The 20,128-nt window shown below is 49.9% G+C and overlaps 1 protein-coding gene and 1 long non-coding RNA gene across 2 annotated transcripts in view; both read right to left on the reverse strand.

Moving 5' to 3' along the window:
- Window positions 1-261: 261 nt before the first annotated feature.
- Window positions 262-3,375, reverse strand: ELFN2 (extracellular leucine rich repeat and fibronectin type III domain containing 2). Its single transcript, XM_068142385.1, has one exon. It carries the CDS (start codon window positions 3,025-3,027, stop codon window positions 601-603), a length of 2,427 nt encoding a protein of 808 aa, XP_067998486.1. The 5' UTR covers window positions 3,028-3,375; the 3' UTR covers window positions 262-600.
- Window positions 3,376-3,424: 49 nt separating this feature from the next.
- Window positions 3,425-20,128, reverse strand: part of LOC137442736 (uncharacterized) — a 55,223-nt gene continuing 38,519 nt past the window's right edge. Inside the window, exon 3 of the long non-coding RNA XR_010987761.1 lies at window positions 3,425-3,675. This is a non-coding gene — a long non-coding RNA (uncharacterized lncRNA). The remainder of the gene's footprint in view (window positions 3,676-20,128) is intronic.

Genomic DNA, 20,128 nt, shown 5'->3' on the forward strand with positions numbered 1-20,128 from the left:
CTATCTTGGAAGGGGACAGGCCTCCACTGCCTAAAGAAATGAGGGGAAAATGAGTAATGAAAGAAGAGTTGGGAAACCAGGTGTATCAGGTGGGCAGACAAGCTTTCTAAACCAAAGTCCTCCCCTCCCATCCAAAAGAAGAACCAACCCTCAACGGGAACAGAAAGAGCAAGAGTTCACAACTGTTTCATGTCCAGTGAGTGTCTATCCCTGCCCTCCCCCTGCCACTGCTGCCACCCCCTCCCAGGCCATTCCCACCCAGCCCTGCTCCAGTGTTGTTACCACAGTGTCAGAGCAGGACACTCCTCCCAGCCATCTGCGGGCAGAACAATGGTCCCCATAACACAGTAGAAACAATTTGGCGTGTGTGTGTGTCTGTGTGTCTGTGTGTGAGAGAGTTTGTTGTTGTTGTTTTGTTGTTGTTGTAAACTTTAAGAAACGATTCTGTCAGTTTTGTCTTTGTTGGGAGGATTTTGTTGGTGTTTATTTTTCACAGTCAAGTGGCATGGGTTGTGTTTTTGTTCTGGCTGTTGGGGAGGGGGATCTTGGTTTGTTTTTGTTCTGTTTGTTTTGTTTTTCCTTGGAAAGAGCAAGGGAGAGTCACAGCTTCTGCTGAGCAGAGACTCCTTTCCAGTAATCCAGGATGTCATGCAGATCCTCGTCCTTGGCAAACTGAACTTTCTTCCGCAGGGCATGCCCAGCCGCCATGTAAACCTCCTCCCTGTGGTGCTTCTTGTAAGGCCGGAACCGCTCCCAGATCTTGTGGGTGCTCTCTGATGAGTACTCAGGGCTGGAAGAGTAGCCTGAGAAGTAGTGTCTGGGGGAGAGCTGGGAATACGTGGAGTCTCGCTTGGACCTGGAGAGTGGCTTGAGGAATGACACCCTCTGGCTCAAGGTGTCTGCACTTTCCTCATAGTACAGGGCCGGGAAGGAGTGACGGTGCTCACTGCAATGGTAAGAAGGCTTCACCTCCAAGTGGTGGATGGCGCCCGGGGACACCAAGGGAAGACGATCCAAAGGGCTGTTGAGTGGGCTGCCCTTCTCAATGTATTTGGAGTCAGACTTGCTGAGTGGTGGGTGGTCAGGCACATCCAAGCTGAAGACCTTGGCGCTCTTGATGGAGCCACTAGAGGACACACTGCAGGTCTTTCTGGCCACGGCTGCATCAGCGCTGAGCTGACGCTGCAAAGGGTGGTGGGAGCTTTCCTTGTAGGCTGGGGAAAGAAAGCTGGGCCGCTCTAGCCCACCCGAAGAGCTGGCTGGGATGGACTGGCACTCAAAGGCCATTTCTGAGTCAACACCAGTCCCACCACCCAGGAAAGAGGCTGTGTCCAGCTTGAGGGCATCAATGCAGTTGTTGATGATCTGGTTGACCTTGTCTACCTCCTTGGCTATAGTAGAGATCTCAGCAGCTGAGCCTTGCCCATTGTCAAGCTCTCTCAGATCCTCATCCCGCTGGGTTCGCTCCAGCCCATCCCCACCACCAGTCCGTACCTCAATGTAGTTACCTTTAGTGGTGACTTTAGGAGTCTCCATCCCAGCCTCTATTGACTTTGATGGGGGCAACTTCTCCCCAATCATGGAAGGGATGGAGGACATCCTTGAGACAGGGATGACTGGTGGCTCACCCAGCTTCTGGGAAGGATGGACCATGGTACTGGTATCAATGTCTGACCCATAGCGCATTTCCAGAATGGTCTTTTTGACATTGAGGGACTTTTGTTTCTCCTCCTGCATCCTCCGCTTCCGCAGGCAGTAGTACACCACCCCCAGGACAATGACCATCCCAAAGAGGCAGCCCAGGGTGGTCATGATATAGTGGGTAGTTGTGGAAGTACTGGAAATAGGGTCCTCCCTGCCTTTGCTCCGGGTTGCAAAGGTCAGGCAAGTGTGGTTGTAGCGCCTGTTGTTGCGGATGGAGGCCACACAGAAGGTATAATCAGTGTGGGCCTTCAGCTTGTTGACGGTGACATATTCTTTCTTGCTTTTCAGTGTGGCTATGTCAGAAACATAGCTGTTGTTGTATTGGACCAGCACATACATCTTACTGTAGGGCATCGGGATGGTTACCATCAGAATGGCTGAGGTGATGGTGACGTCGTGGAGCTTGATGCTGGGACTGAAGGAGGAGTCAGTAGTGGAGGAGGCTGGAGGCTTGACTGAGAGGAAGTCACCAGGGCTGATGGCTGAGCCTTCATCGAGATCTCTCTGGGAGTCAGGTGTATAAGGGGTGGGGTTGACCCTGGAGAGGGAGGGGATGGTGCCACCTCTGCACATGGACTGGAAGATGGTGATGGCATTGCGGTTGTGGTGAGGCCGAGGTACCAGGAGCGGGTAGCCAGCGAACTCCCGGGGAGTCTCACACTGCAGCCGGTCATAGTTCTTGGTGACATTGTTGAAGAGCGCCAGCCAGTTAAGAAAGCTGTAGAGGCTGCAGTCGCAGTTGAAGGGGTTCCCAGCCAGCTCACACACCATCAGATTGCTCAAGCTGGTGAAAGTGTTCCCCTCCAGGCGGCTGAGACGGTTAGATGACAGGTCAATGCTAATCAAGCTGGGGCACTCCGAGAAGGCAGTTGGGGTGACCAGCTCGATTAGGTTGTGCTGCACAAAGAGGAACTGGAGACGGGCCATGCCCCGCAGCATGCCCTCCGTCAGGTTGGTGAGCTTGTTGTAGCCCAGCTGTAAGACCTGGAGGTTTGACTGGCCCATGAAAGCCCCGTCCTCAATGTAGGAGATCTCATTCTTGGTCAGGTTTAAATCAGTCAGGTTGCCAAAGCGGTTGAGGGAGGAGTACAGCACCACTTTGAGCTTATTCTCATTCAGCCGCAAGTCGTGCACCGTGCTGTTGATATGCTGGGGGATGGTCTCATATGGGGGCTGGTTCTGGCTGCAGATGGCCAGCCACACATAACCTTTGTCCCCCTCGATCAGCCAGCAGTCACCTCGCACAGTGCCAGGGGAAAACAAGCAGAGCAGGGCAGCTGTCCACAACCCCAGGCACATCATGGTCTGCAGTGGTGCCCTCATCAGGAGACAAAATAAATAGAAGAAACAAACCAACCCCAAATCTCAGGACCACAGTGAAAGGAAATTAAGGGGCAAGGGGGAAGAGAAAGGAGCAGTAACTAGGGTTTAGCAATGGAAGGGCAAGAGCATCCCAGTTCTAGTGGGTGTCGTCACCATTCTTCCTTTTTGCCCTCCAGGTCAAGCCAGGAGCATGGAGCAGGCGGAACAGCCACAGTCTGCTTCCAGCACACCCAAAAGCTATGAGTGTGGATGACTGGTCTGGAAGGGAACTACCTTGTGCTTCTTTTCTAAACAAAAATTTAGACTGAGGATAACTAATCTTGTCTGATGAGGGACTCACCTTCTCCAGTTTTCTCCCTCCCACCCACCCCCCACCCAAACTAAACTCACCCCCAGAAGCAAACCAAGTTCTCCCTGCCTCTAGTCTTCCCCCATCCCTCCACGGTGTGATTTCCAAATCACAAGAACAAGGCAGGGCTGCCTCCTCTGTCTCTCACAGTTCCTTGGTTTCTTCTCCTTCTCTTCCTTCTCTCCAGAGTTCCCTCTGAGAAGCTTCAGAGCTTCAGATCAAACACATCAAACCCAAAAAAAACCACCAGAGAGGGAAAGAGCAAGTGCGCACGAGAGAGATCCATCTGTCACTGGAATCTGGAAAACAAAACACAGGGGAGACAAGAAGAGACATCAGTCGGAGGGGTCTTTGTGATAAGAGTATTGACAGCAAGGTTTCATCAGAAAAGGAAGTTGGGGAAGACACAGGATTATGGGGGTGGGAGAGGGAGAGGGTTCAAGCAAGAGAGGATGCCTGGCACGCTGATAAGCCTTTGAGAAGGGAACCCTCACTGTATACTCCTGTATCAGAGGAACGCAGAAGGGTACCTGGGTTCCCTGAAGTAATGTGAACACAGACAGGGAGCTGGGGGAAGGCAGTGGCATGGGGATAGCAGGGGAAGGGGATGGAGGGTGGGAAATACATGGCTGTTACTGCAGGCAGCTCAAAACTCCTAGTGTAAACAAAGGCCAGCCACAGGCACATCCAGAGCCATGGATTTTCAGCCACCTGAAGGAGGTGTGCACAGAATACATGAAGCAGAGAAGACACACATAAATCTCTTCCCCCGACAAGAAAAAAAACTAACACTTTTTTCTTTATTTCCTTCCTTCCTTGATGCAAGAGGGATAAATAATTCAAGCCACGTGTAACCACTTGTGCTCTAAAAATTGTCCCTGCCGCTTGGTGCAGCGACAAGGCTGTTGAGGTGAGCCAGCCTGGCTTGAACATGCTGAGGGGAGGCAGGGTGTAAGCAGTGTGTCAAACACCAGCCTCCAGTCTCTCACCCAGAAATGCCAGCAGTCCTGAGCTGGAACACATCGCCTGACTAACCCCCTCCAAAGAGAGGTGCACAGCTTCCGCCCTCCCGCTTTGCCACCTTTCCTTGGGGGCTTCTGAACTGCTGTGGGAAAGGACACCTTGCAGGAATCAGCATCAAAGTGACACTTGCTTCAGTGTGGGTTTGGGCTATGGGCAAGATCCTGATTCTGACTGAGAAGGGCAGCCTGGAGCACCTTTCCCTCCAGCTACAGCTTCAACTCTCCTCCTGCTGAGCTGAGACAGGAGCCTGGCAGGGGTGTTCTCAAAGGAAATAACTTCATAGAGCAGCTAGAACATAGGCATCACACTTTTTGTGTTCTTTTTTATTTTTAATTTTGAGGAGCTATAAACCAATAAAAAAAAAATAGAGGAAAGATTCTTAGTTAATGAAAAATAAAGATTCCTTCTTGCCCCTTTCATTTTGGGGCAAGACTGCTCACTGAGGATACCGCTGGAGCTTGTGCTGCCAAAGCCGAACCAATTTCTAGCAGAGAGACACAAAGGGCAGAAATAAAATGAAGGAAGATAAATGGGGGAGGAGTGAACCCTTGAGGAGCAAGGCTTACGTCTGTGGCGAAATCTGAGCTGATTTGGGGCTGTGGAATTACCAGGACAGCTGGATTAAAGGATCAGAGATAGTGTCACAGAGAAACACTTAAATATTCAATAATCCAAAAAGTAAAGCCAAGATGGAGAAGGGGAGGGAAAGAAGAGCCAGACCAATGGAAAAGACAGAAAGAAAGCCTCTGTTCCCCACAGCTCATCATCTGAGGCCCCGAAACTCATGTCATTTGTGGTTGTCATATGATGGCCTCCAGCTGCTGCCTCAGCTTTGCATCAGCCAGCACTGAAGCAGAAGGCAGAGGTTTTTACAGTCTGTTGCTTTGTTTCTCAGCTTTATAATCCAATGAGAAATAATTTCCTGACACTGTCTCCCCAGATGCATCAGAGAAGAGGCACATCTGGCACTCTACAGGTTGAGACCCCCAGGCTTCTCATATTCTTCAGCGCCTGTCCCTTGCCTTGTTCCACCTTTTCCAGAGGTGACTCCATGCAGAGATCCAGCCAAACATCCACGCCTTCTCTGTCCCTTTACTTTTCTCTCTGATGCTCCTTCACTTGGCCTGGTCTCTTCCACTGAACAAAACTGTGGCAAATACAATCATGCTTTTGCGCACATTTGACGGCAAAAGTGTGTCCACCCTGAAGAGGCCAGAGGGTGCCCCTCATCAAGCAATGAAAAGCTTAGCCCAGATTTTAGTCAGCGTCCTTCTATGAGCACTATACCTTGGCCTGTCTGTCTCACCTCACCAAATACCCTGCAAAACATCCAGCTCCACACAGGAATCTCTCAGCCCCTTTGATTTGACCTCTTCTGGTAGGGCAGGCTGCTCCAAATGTTGGGCTGAAGTCATCAGTGCCTGATGTAGCTTGTTTATGGTTCACAGGGAGAAACTCTGAGGCCACCACCACACTCCTCTGCAGCTCCTCTCCAGTAATTGTTATAAGCTACCCCATCCCAATCAGGGAGCTGCACTCAAGTAGCACAGAGAGGGGTTGGGGAAGGAGATTTCCTAGCAGCCTGAAAAAGCAAGTGGTGACTAGGTTAGGGAGTGGATGGAAAAGAAGGTGGTGACCTTATCACTCTCTACAACTATCTGAAAGGAGGCTTGTTGAAACAAGGTGGCTGTCAGTCTCTTCTCTCAAGTAACAAATGATAGAACAAGAAGGAATGCCTTCAAGTTGAACCAGGGGAGGTTGAGATTGGCTATTAGGAAAATTGTCTTCACTGAAAGGGTTGTCAGGCTTTGGAGCAAACTGCCCAGGGATGTAGTGCTGAGTGATAACGGCTTACTGGTGGGCAGTGGTAGGTTAACAGTTGGACTTGATGACCTTAAGGGTCTTTTCCAGCTTAAACAATTCTATGATTCTGTAAAACAAGGGGACCATGCAGACAAGACCTGCTTCAAGTCTATCTCCTGCAATGGCTGTGCAACCTTGCCTCAGCCACAGGCCAAAGCAAAAGCCAAGCCCTTCCTCAAACTGAACACATTGATCCTCTTGGGTCTCTAGAGCAGCTATGTGCAAGACATATGCGAACCCTGCCATTCTTCCCCCGGTGGCATCCATCTTCTCACTATTGCACTGGTTTTAAGGGCCTTGAGGCCAGCCCAATCTGTGGCCTCCTCCAGCCCTGCTCCCCTTTCAGCTCATCACTGTGCCACCAGTCCCTGCTGCAGCACTGCCACAGGAGTGCCAGTCTCCAGCTCCACCACAGCCACGTCCTGCCTTTTAGGGAACAGCTGGCAATTGACAGGCAAGGGGAAGCAAAGGATGGGGGTCAGCACCATGCCCTCCCTCAGCTGTCCAGAGCTAAATGAACATAAATCAGATGGTGTTGGAATCCAGCAACACAAGGAAGCAACACTCCACAGGTCCTTTGTGCTGGCCTGAAAGGTGCTGACAGTGGAGTTGGCTGTTTCCCTCCCTCTCCTGCTTCTCCAGCAAAAGAACACAAAGAAACAGGGATGGAGAAGAATGGGCAAGAACAAGGGCAAGCAACTCCATCCCACAGGAGATCTGAGGAATGGGGACACATGAGTTGTGGAGAGCCTGGTTTGATGGGAGACTGGAGTTACAGACAAGAGGCAAAGTAGGGATGTGGGATCTATTTTATAAGGTTGGTACAAGGTCACCACCCCTGTATGTTGAGCCTATAGCTGTCTGTAGGGCTCCAGCACTCTTCAGTGTAACCTAAATGGCTGTTACAAACATGCCTTTGGTTTCTGGCCATCCTCATGTGTGCAGGAGCACCAAGGAACACTAATGTCATTGTGTCCATGTGTACCCTTCTTGGCTGGTACAAAGTCAGCCCATCAGCCCCAAGTTCCCAATGGTTTCCCTCAGGTTTATTTCTTCCTGCTAGCAGCTGCTTCAATATTTATTGGCATTTCTTTGCACCAGAGTGCATGGAAAAGAGCAGAAGGACAGGATGATTCCCCTGTCCAGAGGAGAGAATAGGGAGGGGAAAAGGGAGGGAGGGGAAAAGGGAGGGAGGGGAAAAGGGAGGGAGGAGACCCCCAAATGTAAATCAGGAGATGGTTGTTCTGATAGTCCCAGACAGCCCTTTGGTTCAAGGATCAAGGTGGCACAGGGGATGACACAGGAGTACAGTCACTAGTTAGATTTCCAGGTATAAGACCAGGTTACAGTACAACCACTCAAAGTATGGGCAGGAATGATATGAGGCACAGGGGCAAACAGGGAGCTGGGTGGTTAGAAAGACCATGAGTGAGGATACAAATTATAGAGACCACACTATGAAAAAGCAACCAGAAAAGCCACCACCAGCAGCAATTTGGGCCTGAAATTCTGACCCTGTCAACCTTGTCCTCCTGGGGCCCACTGCACTGGAAAAGCCATCACTTAATTCTACCCTTGCTTAAACGGTGCTAAGAGCCTGCCATTAGAAATGCATGCATTAAAAGCCTGCCAAACATTCTTGGCTCCTCTAGGGACACCCCGAAACCAGGCCAAAGCTCCTGCTGCTTTCTTATGCTTTGTGCTGCAGCTGGGCATCAGCCCTCTTCCCAGCTCAGTGTGCTGCCTGCTCCTGGTGGGCCTCAGGGCAAAAACTCCACCTCCTCCAGGCTTTGCCCCTGCATCTCTTGACTTCAAGGATCCTCCCAGGATCTCCCTAACCACTCTCCCAGAGGTGTGTCAGACTGGGAGTTGGTGCCCTACTTTAAGGGACTCTCCACACCTACTGGATAGTTTCTGGGATACTTACTGGTCTGAGCATCAGTGCAGATGCTTCAAATCACCACCTGGAGATGGTCCTTCCTGTTGACCTTGTCTGTGGTGAGAGGGTTGTGGGAGAAGCTCACAGCAGGGGTGTGACAGACAACAGCAGCCCCTTCCCTACCAGCCCCACTGCTATCAGGGATGCTGCCATTTATTGCAGGAGTTACCACTGAGCCATGGTGTAAAAAAACTGTGGCTGTGCCCTGAGGTGTTCCAGCATCTCTGAGCAGCTTGAGACCAAGAGAAGAGGGATCAGGAAGCCTGATGACACAGCCCTTTGTGACCTGAAAATCATTTGTGTGCATGTGCGCGAGAGAGAGAGCAAGAATGTCTTCTCCTGCAGCTTCTCTGATGTCCAGTTAGGGTTGGGCACACACAGCTCTCTATGCTTTAATGGATCTCTGCAAAGTTTTCTCTCTCACTTTCTCTATTCACTAATTTATCACCCTATTTTCATGGAACATGTAAAATCTCAGCATCTCTGAGACCCATCCCATTTGTTTGCAACTGGTCCTGTAGCTTCAAAAACCTGGAGGAGAGAAGAGCTGGCCTTGGCAGAAACACAAAAATAAAAGAGAAGTTGTAGAGCTACCCTAGAAAGTCATGCAACAGAAAGGTGTTTTCATGTCACCAATCAGACCAAGCCTTCATCCCTTACAGAGGTTGAACTGGTATGAGTGAGTCCTGCTGAAGGGTGACCACTCACTGTTGGAGGCTCTCCGAGTTTTGGCAGAGCACTGCCACAAGGGAAATCTCATGGTTCAGCTCTGGGCAGATTCATTTCACTATACATTGACCCCATAGTGCCTGCTGGGAGAAAAATCACCCCTCTGAAAGTTGGGCTGTCCCTGCCATGAGTGGGGAGGAAGCTCACAGCTCCCAAACTCCAGCTGTCCATGACACATGGAAGTTCAAAGTGCTAGGATCCTGGCAGGACACTGTGGTGAGGAAGCCCACAGAGGATCTCAGCTGCTTCTCACAGGACACTGCTGCAAGGATGCTCTCAGTGCTCAAATTCCAGCCAGCAACAATGGAGCCCTGCAGAGAGGAAGGGCAGAAAATTGAAACACAGGCTGCAGGACTACCCTGAGGAGATGCTGCTCTGCAGCCCTGGCTTTTGGTCAGTTCAGGGCATGGGAAAGGTTTAGGTGTTAACCTGAAGTTCCACCTGCCATACACACTCACCCAGGCTCAAGCAAATGCACAGCCCTTGACTCAAAACCTTTTCTGGGCCAAACAGCTTGAAGACTAACCATGGGGAAAAAAAAGAAGAAAAGCCAAGAGGAGTCTGTATATAAACCCCCTGCTCTCCCACCGTGCCTCCCCAGCAGCGATTAGATGCCTAATTTGTTAGGCAGCAAGAAAGAGAGAATAGGAAAGCTCAGGGGACAAAACCGAAGCAGCTCAGAAGCATAAAAGAAAAGAGAGAGCTTTAGAAGCTTAAATCTTATTTTAGAGTGATAAATGTTGGCAGAAAGGTCTTTCACATGCCAGCAGTTCCCTGGCAGGCCAGAAAGCCACCTTTGTTTTCCAAAGCAAAATGGTTACCTCTTATATTAATATGATTATTGCAGATTAAGGGGGATTTACATCAAGCCAGCTCCACCCAGACAGCCTGGGGAAGCAGCCCACATAGCTGTGCATGGGGGTAGGCTTGGGAAACAGCCTTCTCCAGGTAGGAAGGAAATCAAGAGATTACAGGTTCTATAAAAAAAAATATTAGTAGCGGTAAAGCTGCTTTTGTCACTCTCCCTCTCTGGGAAATATCACTGCCTTTGATGTCATCCCATGAGCCCAGGCATAAGGCAGTGAAAAGGCTTAGAAAGAATTCCTGTTGGCAATGGAGAGGGAGCATGGGCTCTCTGTGACCGCCTGCATGGACCTGCCACAGGGAGGGCAACAGCAAGATGGCTCTGCCTGTGCATGGGTGTGCACGAATCGTGGAATCACCTGGCTGCTAAAGCAACATCGAGTCCAACCACCACCTAACATCTCCCTGTGCACAACTGCTAGAGAATGTCCCCAAGCAATTCATCCAAACAACTTTTAAACAGTTCCAGGGGTGGGGACTCCTGGGAAGCTGGATGTGAGGAGGAGGTTCTTCACCATGAGAGTGGTGAAGCCCTGGAATGGGTTGTCCAGGGAAGTGGTTGAGGCCCCGTCGCTGGAGGTGTTTAAGCCCAGGCTGGATGAGGCTCTGGCCAGCCTGATCTAGTGTGGGGTGTCCCTGCCCATGGCAGGGGGGTTGGAACTAGATGATCCTTGTGGTCCCTTCCAACCCTAACTGATACTATGATACCATGAAGCCTGTTCCAGTGCCCAGTGACCCTTGCAGTGGAGAAATTTTTCCTAATGGCCAAAGTAAACCTCCCCTGGTGCAACTTAAGGCTGTGCCAGGGGAATTTTAGGCTGGAGGTGAGGAGAAAGTTCTTCACCAAGAGAGTCATTAGTCATTGGAATATGCTGCCCAGGGAGGTGGTGGAGTCACCATCCCTGGAGGTGTTCAAGAGGGGGTTGGACGTGGCACTTGGTGCCATGGTCTAGGCATGGGGTCTGTGGTGACAGGTTGGACTCGATCTTTGAGGTCTCTTCCAACCTTAGTGATACTGCGATACTGTGATTTCCTCTCATCCTATCACTCATTACCTGGAAGAAGAGGCTGTCCCCCACCTCACTACAACCTCCTTTTAGGTAGTTGTAGAGAGTGATGAGGTCTCTCCTCAACCTCATCCTCTTCAGCCTAAACAACCCCAGTTCATGTGGATGTGAGTCTCTGAAGAGAAAGGGGTGGTGGTGTTGACTCCAGGGGCACAAGTTAGAAGGGGAGTATATGTGACAGAGTTGCTGTAGGTGATGGGGTAGCCATGCAGGCCAGGGGTGTATGGGGGTTAATCACTTTGTGCAGCAGAGAATGAGCACTGAATCCCTGGCAGGGAGAAAGTGCCAGAGGGAACCAACCATGTGGAAAATGACTTGAAGGTGCTGATGGATGAGAAGCTGGCCATGAGCAGAGAGTGTGCATTTGCAGCCCAGAAGGCAAATCATATCCTGGGCTGCATCAAAAGAAGTGTGGCCAGCAGATTGAGAGAGACCATTCTGCCACTTTGCTCTGGTAAGACCTCACCTGGAGTACTGTGTCCAGCTCTGGAGCCCTCAGCACGGAAAGGACATAGACCTGATGCAGTGGGTCCTGAGGAGGGCCATGAAAATGATCAGGGGGATGGAGCACCTCTGCTACAAAGACAGGCTGAGGGAGCTGGGGCTGTTCAGCCTGGAGAAGAGAAGGCTCTGGGGAGACCTAATAGCAACCTTCCAGTACCTGAAGGAGACCTATAAGAAGGATGGAGATTGTTTTACAAAGACCTGCAGTGATGGGATGAGAGGCAATGGCTACAAACTAGAGAAGAGTAGATTTAGGTTGGATGTTAGGAACAAGTTCTTTACTGTGAGAATAGTGGGAGACCAGAACAGGTTGCCCAGAGAGGCCCCATCCCTGGAGACGTTCAAGCTGAAGCTCGATGAGGCTCTAGGCAGCCTGATCTAGCTGAGAATGTCTCTGCTTACGGCAGAGGGGGTTGGAACAGATGACCTTTGGAGGTCCCTTCCAACCCAAACCATTCTATGACTCAGTGAAAGCAGCAGCTGTGAGTGTCTGGGTGGGGTTCATGAGTGTTTGCCTGAAGGAGTCAGTGAGGAGAAAGGGGTGGGAGTGTTGGCCATGGGTGTGGGGCTGCAGGGCCGGTGGTGGCAGCGCAGGCTGTGCGTGGGCATGCGTGGCTCACAGGAGATGACTCTGGTTGTGTGAGTCTGTGTGTGAGAGAAGGGCTGTAGGAAAAGGGGAGGGGGAGCACTCCTATATGTGTTCCCCACCATGAATCACAGCAGGCTGTGAGGGCTGGTTGTGTACATCTGCACATGGGAGCAAGTTGCTCTAGGAGTGGCCTCTGCTCTCCATGAGCTGCTGTGGGGAAAGGAACAGGAGTGGCAGCTCTGTGTGAGTGTGCGTGAATTGCTGCAGGGAGCAGGCCAGGAATGGGGGCTCTGGGTGCATGGGAGGGAGCTTCTGTAGGGAGCAGGTTGGGCATCCTGGCTCTGTGTGTGAGGCACTGCTGCAGGGGAGGGCAGCATGTCCAGCATGAGACCAAGAGAAATTCTTGAGCTGTATGTGATGTCACTGCGAAGACATCCACCCCCTCAGGGTTACTGTGACACATCTGCTGTCTTATGCTGGCCTTGCTGCCCTATTCCTGCAACAGGACCTCCTGGCTTTCACTGGGCTGGCTGTAAATGGCAGGTCCACAAGGTATTTGAGAGATGCTCTCACTCAAACTGAGCGTATCTTCAGTATTTCTGGATGATAAAACATCCCCAGCAAGCCAGCTGTTTGGAATGCCCCAAAACATGCTACCTTGCTGGTAGGGCAAGGAAGGGGCATGGAAGGGGGTAGTCCTTGCTCACTACTGTTTCTTGCTGGAGGGATATAGCCTAAGGAATCACATAGGTCCTGGGCTGGCTGAGGGTAGCAATCACATTACAAGGTGTACTCGTGGCCAGTCATCCTGTAAAGGATACCTCCAGGCCTGCAAACTCCTGCAGGGTACAAGCATTGACCTTCTAGAATCCTTCAACACGCTCTCCTCTTCTAGCTAACCTTCCCCTGGGCACCCATCTGAGACAGCTTTCCTTGCTGGCAGTGAGACCTCTCTCCAAGTAGGACAAACTGCACCCCAGAACAGCTCCAGTATAAAAACTCCATAGCCATCATTCCCACGAAAGGAAGAGGCTGCCCTTGCAAGGCCTTCCCAGCCAGAACGTCTGTTGTCCTGAGTCATTAGTCTGCAAGCTGCCAAAAGAAGGGGCAGCCCCTGTGCTCAGGTTTCCTTCAAATGGAGAGTCAGTCAGAAGCAGAAGCTGTTACAGACAATGGTTCAAATACAGCAGATGCACTCCTGATCCGGTGAGAGGCAGAAGCAGAGGAAAGATGTGGAGGGACACGGAGAAGATAGTTCAGCTGACCCAAGAGTGAAATGCTGTGGCAGCATAGGCCAATGGGGGCATTTCAGCCCCCCAGAGCTCTTCCTCTGGTCAGTGGCTGCCTGGATTCAGCAAGGACTAGTCCCACGCTAGTACAGAACATTATGTTTCCACATGGCTGCTTCCACCTTCCCTCCATTCTCCACCCTCAGGCAGCGGCAGCTCGGTCCCACTGGGGAGGGACCCTCCTCCCAGCCAACTCACCTATAATTCAAACTAATGCCTGACATGCATTTTGACATGCTAGCTGTGCCTCCCTTCCCTTTTTCCCCACTACCTTGCCTTGTTTAGAGCCTGTTTTTTCCTTCCATTGCCAAAACACAATGACTGTTATAATTAACAGATTATCTCAGTGCGACAGCTGCAGTCCTTTGAAAATTAGGTTGAATAACAGGATCCTGCCGTATGGTAATTTCTTTTCATCCCTCAAATATTTTCTCTCTCTCACCCTCGTTTCTACTTCATTTCTTCTTTTCTTTCCTTCTTTCTTCTTCCTCTTCCTCCTCCTACCTGCCACCAGCTCCCTGTCTGCAGGAGTGATACCTTGGGGTGAGACAGGCTGAAGGGCTCTCTCCTACCTTCACCAGCTGTTTTCATTCCTCTTATTTTATTATCACACCCCGCAGAGAGGCAGTGTCTGCAAGCAGGAGAAAATGTACCCACCAGAGGCCATGGGCAGGGACCCTCTCTGAAGCCCCACTGGCTCAGGAAGGCAGACCAAGGAATTGCATGTTAGGGGAAGAAACCCGGGTGAGGTAGCCTGGAGCACTGCCTGCACCTTTCCCACAAGGAGCCGAGTGCAGTGGTGTGGCTGAGTGGCTCGTACCGAGCTAGCCAGGGTGCTCCACCCACCTACCTACCCGTCCGCCTTCTTGCTGACTCAGTATCTGCCCCTGACTCACCACTTGCTCACTGAATGGGGACTGGCAGTACTTACACGGCATCCTTCCCTCTCTCTAAGGCAATAGCTCTGCCACTTACCACCCCCTCTCCCCATTATCCACCTACATCTGTCTCTCTACCAACTCAATCAACCCAAGCTAGCCAAAAAAGCAGCTTGCTGGAAATTTGGAGTCTCAAAACCAAAATAAGAATTGGTGCTGCTCCCAGCTGGACCCAAACTGAAGGCTTCAGTAATCTCCTCCTCCAGGACTGGAGACGCCCTGGCCCCCGCTGCAAGTTGGACTGATCCATTCACTGAGGTGGCTGCACTTCTCAGCCTCTGCTGGGGCAGACTTGCTAGCACAGAAAGCTTCAGGCTGCAAGGATGACCAGTCAGACACATGGGAAAGGGCTGTTAGGCTGTGGCCCTGGATTTGGAAACAGAAAAGTCTGAAGTTCAGCGTGTTCCAGACTCAAGGAAGTCTGCAACTTTGTTGTTGACTGTACCAGGAGCGCTGGTTATAGAATCATAGAATTGTTAGGGTTGGAAGGGACCTCAAAGCTCATCCAGTTCCAGCCCTCCTGCCATGGGCAGGGACATCTCACACTAGATTAGGTTGCTCAGAGCCACAGTCAGCCTGGCCCTAAAAACCGCCAGGAATGGAGCTTCTACCACTTCCCCAAGCAACGTGTTCCAGTGTCTCACCACCCTCATGGGGAAAAACTTCTGCCTAATATCCAATCTGAATCTACACATTTCTATTTATTTTCCATTCCCCCTAGTCCTATCACTCCCTGACACCCTAAAAAGTCCCTCCCCAGCTTTCTTGTAGGCCCCCTTAACATACTGGAAGTCCACAATAAGGTCTCCTTGGAGCCTTTTCTTCTCCAGATTGAACAGCCCCAAATCCCTCAGTCTGTCCTCACAGGAGAGGTGCTCCAGCCCTCTAATCATCCTCATCCTGGTTAATTATTCTCCATGGCTGGCTTGAACTCATGCAAAACACCTTGGTGCTGCACCGCTCCTTTCAACCATGGCCATAATCCACAGGACTTTGTCAGTGACAAATGCAGCTTTTGCCTTTTGAAAAACAGGACACTATTCCTCCACATCACTCTTCCATCCCAGCCTAATCCACCTCTGCAATGGCTAGCTCCAGCTGAGTCCTGGGCCTCCTCCTGCCTCCTCAACACATCCATTTCCTCTCCTCCCATGGAGTTCCACCTCATTTATTTCCTGAATCCTGACACAGTAGAACAGAAACACTTTGTCACCATTATTCTGCCAAAAGCCAAAGTAGAGTCTTTTAACACACACTCAGCCATTCCATTGTATTTCAGCAGTCTCCAATAATGCTCCTCCTCAGTTGTCCATGATCTCTGTCTTTTCATCCCTCACCACATTCACCCTGCATTCTCCCTCCGCTTTCACTCCAGGCCCCATGTTGGCTCATGGTGCTGAGAGCACATCGCCTCATTCATTCACTGTCACTTAGCCAAATGCTACCTTCACTTATTAATTCTCCTTTTTCTTTTCCTAGTAGCATCCCTCCTCTGAGTGCTTTGTACAATCCTACTTACGTATCCAATAATAGTATTCTCCCAATGACTGACTCACATACCCCTTTGCTGGCATTTAGAATTCTCCTTGTTCTCTGAAACCCATTTATTCATCTCCCCCTCTCTACAATGATCTGTGTCTACTCCTGGCGTTGCATTTCCTACAGCAGCTGTGCAGCAAGCAGCTGAACCATGCAAGCAGCCCAACAGAATAATTGTCTCTGCTGGTACCTTGTCATCCTCCATTTTAATTATGTAGGCCAAAGCTAATTCAAGCTATGAAGCAATAAAAAATAAGGGACAGCTTAATTTAAGAAACACCCCTCCCTTTGCTCTCTCCTTGCTCAGTCCAGATTCCAGTCTTCCCCCCACTCCATTTGCTGCTCTGCCTATTTTGATGCTGTCAGTAGCAGAGTACATGGAGGCTGCAACTGGTATTAGGCCTTAGACTTCCTAGGCGCTGCAAATATGTTCAGTGGGAAACAAACTTTGCTCCAGGCCGTTTCCAAGCTGAAAGGACAGGAAAAAACGGAGTTCCACTCAGCCAGCAAGGTCATGTGAATGTCTTACCCACTAGCCCAGGTAACATGCACTCCATGACCAGGGAGTGATGCCACACCACCCTAAACCTGATTCTATGGTCCTGTGATCTCTCTCTAAGGGCTTCCTCAGGTAGCCCTAGCAAGTAATTCATCTTTCCTCATTTCTTACCATATTCCTTTACCAATTCAGTCTTTCCTCATTCTTTATCATAGCCCTTACTCCTTCCCTCACACTGTTCTCTGCTTCTCTTCCAGTCCTTAGTCACCCTTGCTCATGCCATATTTTATTCCTTCCTTACTACTCCTCTTTATTTGCATAGGCCAAACTCTAAGCTCTGTAGTCACCCTGACTCATATCCTACCCACAAAAACCAAAGATTTAAACCAGTGGCCAAGCCTGCGATGTTGATCTGGACAGACACAGACACTGCACAGGGCCTCCTGCATGATTATCTCTTGTTACCTTCTTCCTCATTCAGGTCTCCATTTGGCAATATACTTAATCATGCACACAGCTGTAAACCTGTGCAACTCCCATTCAGCTTCTCAATTGCTTCCCTCTTCAGCATCTGTGTTGATGGCTCCCACATCATCCAAACACAACAGATTCTCCTTCTGTGCTGCCCCTTCCTAGCCTCTTTGTTACCCACCCACCAGCATCCTTTCTCTCCCTTTGAGAAGTTTGCACTTTTCCCTTTTTTTCCCTTTGCTTGTTTAGATTTTTCTCATTGTCACTGCTGCCCAGGGACTCCAGCTTGTAATATCACCTCCCTTTTCCTGAGATTGCTGTGCTGCATACAACACTGACTTTCCCCTCTACTCTCCAGCATCCTGAAACAGCGAATTGGGCCATTAAGGGGAAAAGCTTAACAGCCAGGACTGCTGCCTCTGATATTGAAACAGAGACGGCAGTAATATTTACAGGCTACTTTGAGAGCTCCAGGGATGGCTTGTGGCCAAAAAATTATTATATCCACCCCCTTTTTTTTTTTTAATGATGTCTTCCTATGACTCAGTCTGGTCCATAAGTCAAAATGACTCTTTCTTTTTTAACCATTCTCCCTTTAAGCAGTGAGAGCAGGAGCCCAAGAACAGAAAGCTGTAGCATCACGGACAGGACGAGCTACGTCACGAGGAATGCGACTTGGGGTGTCCTTGGTGGCTTTCAAAGAGGCAGAACAAAAGGCATATGTCCTCTTTCCGGGGAAATGAGTTTTGGCAGAGCTAAACTGGCAATTGCCCTGAGTTTTCTAAACTTAGTTTTGTCTGTAAGCAAAGCAAGAAACACGCGGGAAGCAGAGACACGGTGACCTCCAGGGCTCATGACTTCCTGGGCTCAGCAAGGAGCTGCCATGCCCTTTATTATCCACCATTGTGCAGAGTCTGGGATAAAGGGGACGGTGTAGGGGGAACTGTGACAGCTGTTTCAAAGTGGGACTGTGGCGTACCGATGCAGCCTGCCCACACACTCTTACCTCTGCCTCCAGCTATACACTCCGCAGCAACAAACAGCCATTCAAATGGCTGAAAACGAGCAGACCACTTAATTTGCTCCTTGCCTTCTTTGTCTGCCAGTGGCGGGGAAAAATGCATGCTTGGAAATTGGCAGTGTTGGGTATGGCATTACCAGGCTGGAGATGCACTGACTGCTACAAGGGGGAAAAAAAAGCCTCACATAAAAATACAATATAACACACACACACACAAAATAATAAAACCCTACAGGAGAAGAAGGGAGAAAGCTCAGAGCTGGGAAGAAGGATAAGCTGTGAGGGAGGGAGAACCAGGCAAGGAGAAAGGGAGAGAAATGAGACAGTTTTGTCTCCAAAACTAGATACTATAATGATGGGGACATTAAGGATATGATAGATAGGCAGGAAAGGAAGGCAAAGAGAGGCAGGCACAGAGAAAGAGACAGAGACGAAGGAGAAAGGGAGGGCGGGAGGAAGGGAGAGGGAGAAGGAAGAGAGAAAGCCAGAATTAATTTAGGAGGAATATACTGAAAACGTAATCTTCTCATCAGAAAGAAGGGGGGGAAGAAAAAGAGAGAGAGAGACAGAGACAGAGAGAGAATTAAACAAACAGCAACAGGAAACTAGGAAAGAATATTTTTTTCTTTATGAGCTTGTTAACATTTGTGAAGTTAAGTAACCCTAAATTTATGCCATTAATTTGCATGTATTATGTTTTTTTCTCTGTTGCCAGTTTATAGTCTCTGTGAAACCTTTAAAAAGTGTCTTTTTTTCCTCCTTTTCCCTTTGCTTGTGTTAATTAAGGCTTGTGATATATGTATATTTTTACACTGCCGCTGTGCTTTAGCATTTAATCATCAAATGGCCCTTTTTGCCTTCTCTGTGGGGCTGCTCCTGCCTCTTCCCCACCCTAGAAGCATAAGGAGGCCTTGGGGGGGTTCACCCATCCTCACTGGTGTGAGGCTGGGCTCCCATTAATTCTCTCCCTGTGAAACCAGGTGGCTGTCACAACAGGGAGACAGGGGAGCATCTTCAGCTGCTGAAGAGTTAACAGCTCAAATCCACTTGGGCAATCACATTGCCATGCTGGAGCACGCTGTATTTACACATTAGCAATCACTGGGGAGCCTTAAAATCGGATTCTCTGGGGAAATCCAGCCAAAGAACACAGTGAGATTCCTAATGAAGGTACTCGTGGCCAAAGCTGGGGGAGGCACAAGTGATGGACACGCTATAATCTCCTGCTGGCAGAAAAGGAGATGCAGGTTGCCCTCCAGGGCTTTAGTGACACCTAGAAATCTCCAGACTAGGACATACATACACAGAGCTGCTGTAGAGAATTCAAGTCCAGTTTCTCCTCTCCCTCCATGGGACTGCCCCACCCTGTTCCACGGGCATCAATCCCTCCTCTCCTCCGGACTCTTCTTTCCGGGCAGACAGATCTCTCTGCTAAGCACATCGCCAACTTTGGAAGTGCCCAAGGCCAACACAAAGCATAGCTGGTGGAGCCCTTTTGGCAGCTGTCCCAGCGAGCATATTTCTGAGCTCAGCTGGACAGGAGTCATGGTCCTAAATGTGCTTTGATTGCTTTGCTCCTCTCTAAAGGCTCTGTATCTCCCAGCTGTAAGCAGAGTTTGCTGAAGCAAGAAGCAGGTTGCTAAGCCTGGTTTGGATGCTGTTTGGTCTCTAGTGGAGCTAATGGGACTCATCTTGTTAAAAGCCAGCTGAGCTGAGACCATGAACACTGAACATTGATTCAGACCTACACACCTGCCATGGGAGACACGGCAATCGGAGCAGGGAATAAAGATGATTGCTTGTGCTCCCTCATCCTCTAAGGAGAAGGCTTGTGATCTCCTTAGTGCTCTGACAGACATAAGACAGATCTCTGGAGGGTCTCTGCTGAACTCCAGTTGAGAAGGAGAGGTAGGGGAGACAGACCAGGCTTTTCACAGTCACTATTATTTTGCTGTATGGGGGTGTTGAGCACCGGAGAGGATATTCTGATTTACTCCCTAGCTTACCGTTGCTGTGGCAACAGGAGAAATACAGGCCAAGCCAGGCTGCATCTGCAGTGTGGTGGTAATAGGGAGTTTGGGTTCCCATGTGTGTGTTTGTTTGTTTGTTTGGCTGTTTGCAGGAGCCACATGGTGAAAAAAACCACTGTTGCAATGAAAAGGCAATGGGGCCTGAAGTGTGCCCAGACAAATACGCCCTCCTCTCATGCAACAGCAAAACGCTCATGCATGAAGTCATATTCACAGCACACAGCCTGAGGAGCACCAGCATGTGTCTCTTTGCCCACCACACATACACATCCAGGGCTGGAGGTCCCCTAACTACTCTCAAAATGTCCCAAGAAGCCAGACTTCTTGTTTCATAGACATAAAGCTTTTAAGCACCAGCCACTTGCTAGCAGGGCTCTGAAGGCTAAC

This window comes from Melanerpes formicivorus, unplaced genomic scaffold (assembly GCF_026170545.1).
Source record: "Melanerpes formicivorus ecotype bairdi unplaced genomic scaffold, bMelFor1.0.p_v2 SCAF_8, whole genome shotgun sequence".
NCBI lineage: Eukaryota > Metazoa > Chordata > Aves > Piciformes > Picidae > Melanerpes > Melanerpes formicivorus.

Bases quoted from the DNA above. Each gene is read 5' to 3' on its own strand.
- ELFN2 (XM_068142385.1), bottom strand. From the start codon at position 3,027: ATGAGGGCACCACTGCAGACCATGATGTGCCTGGGGTTGTGGACAGCT.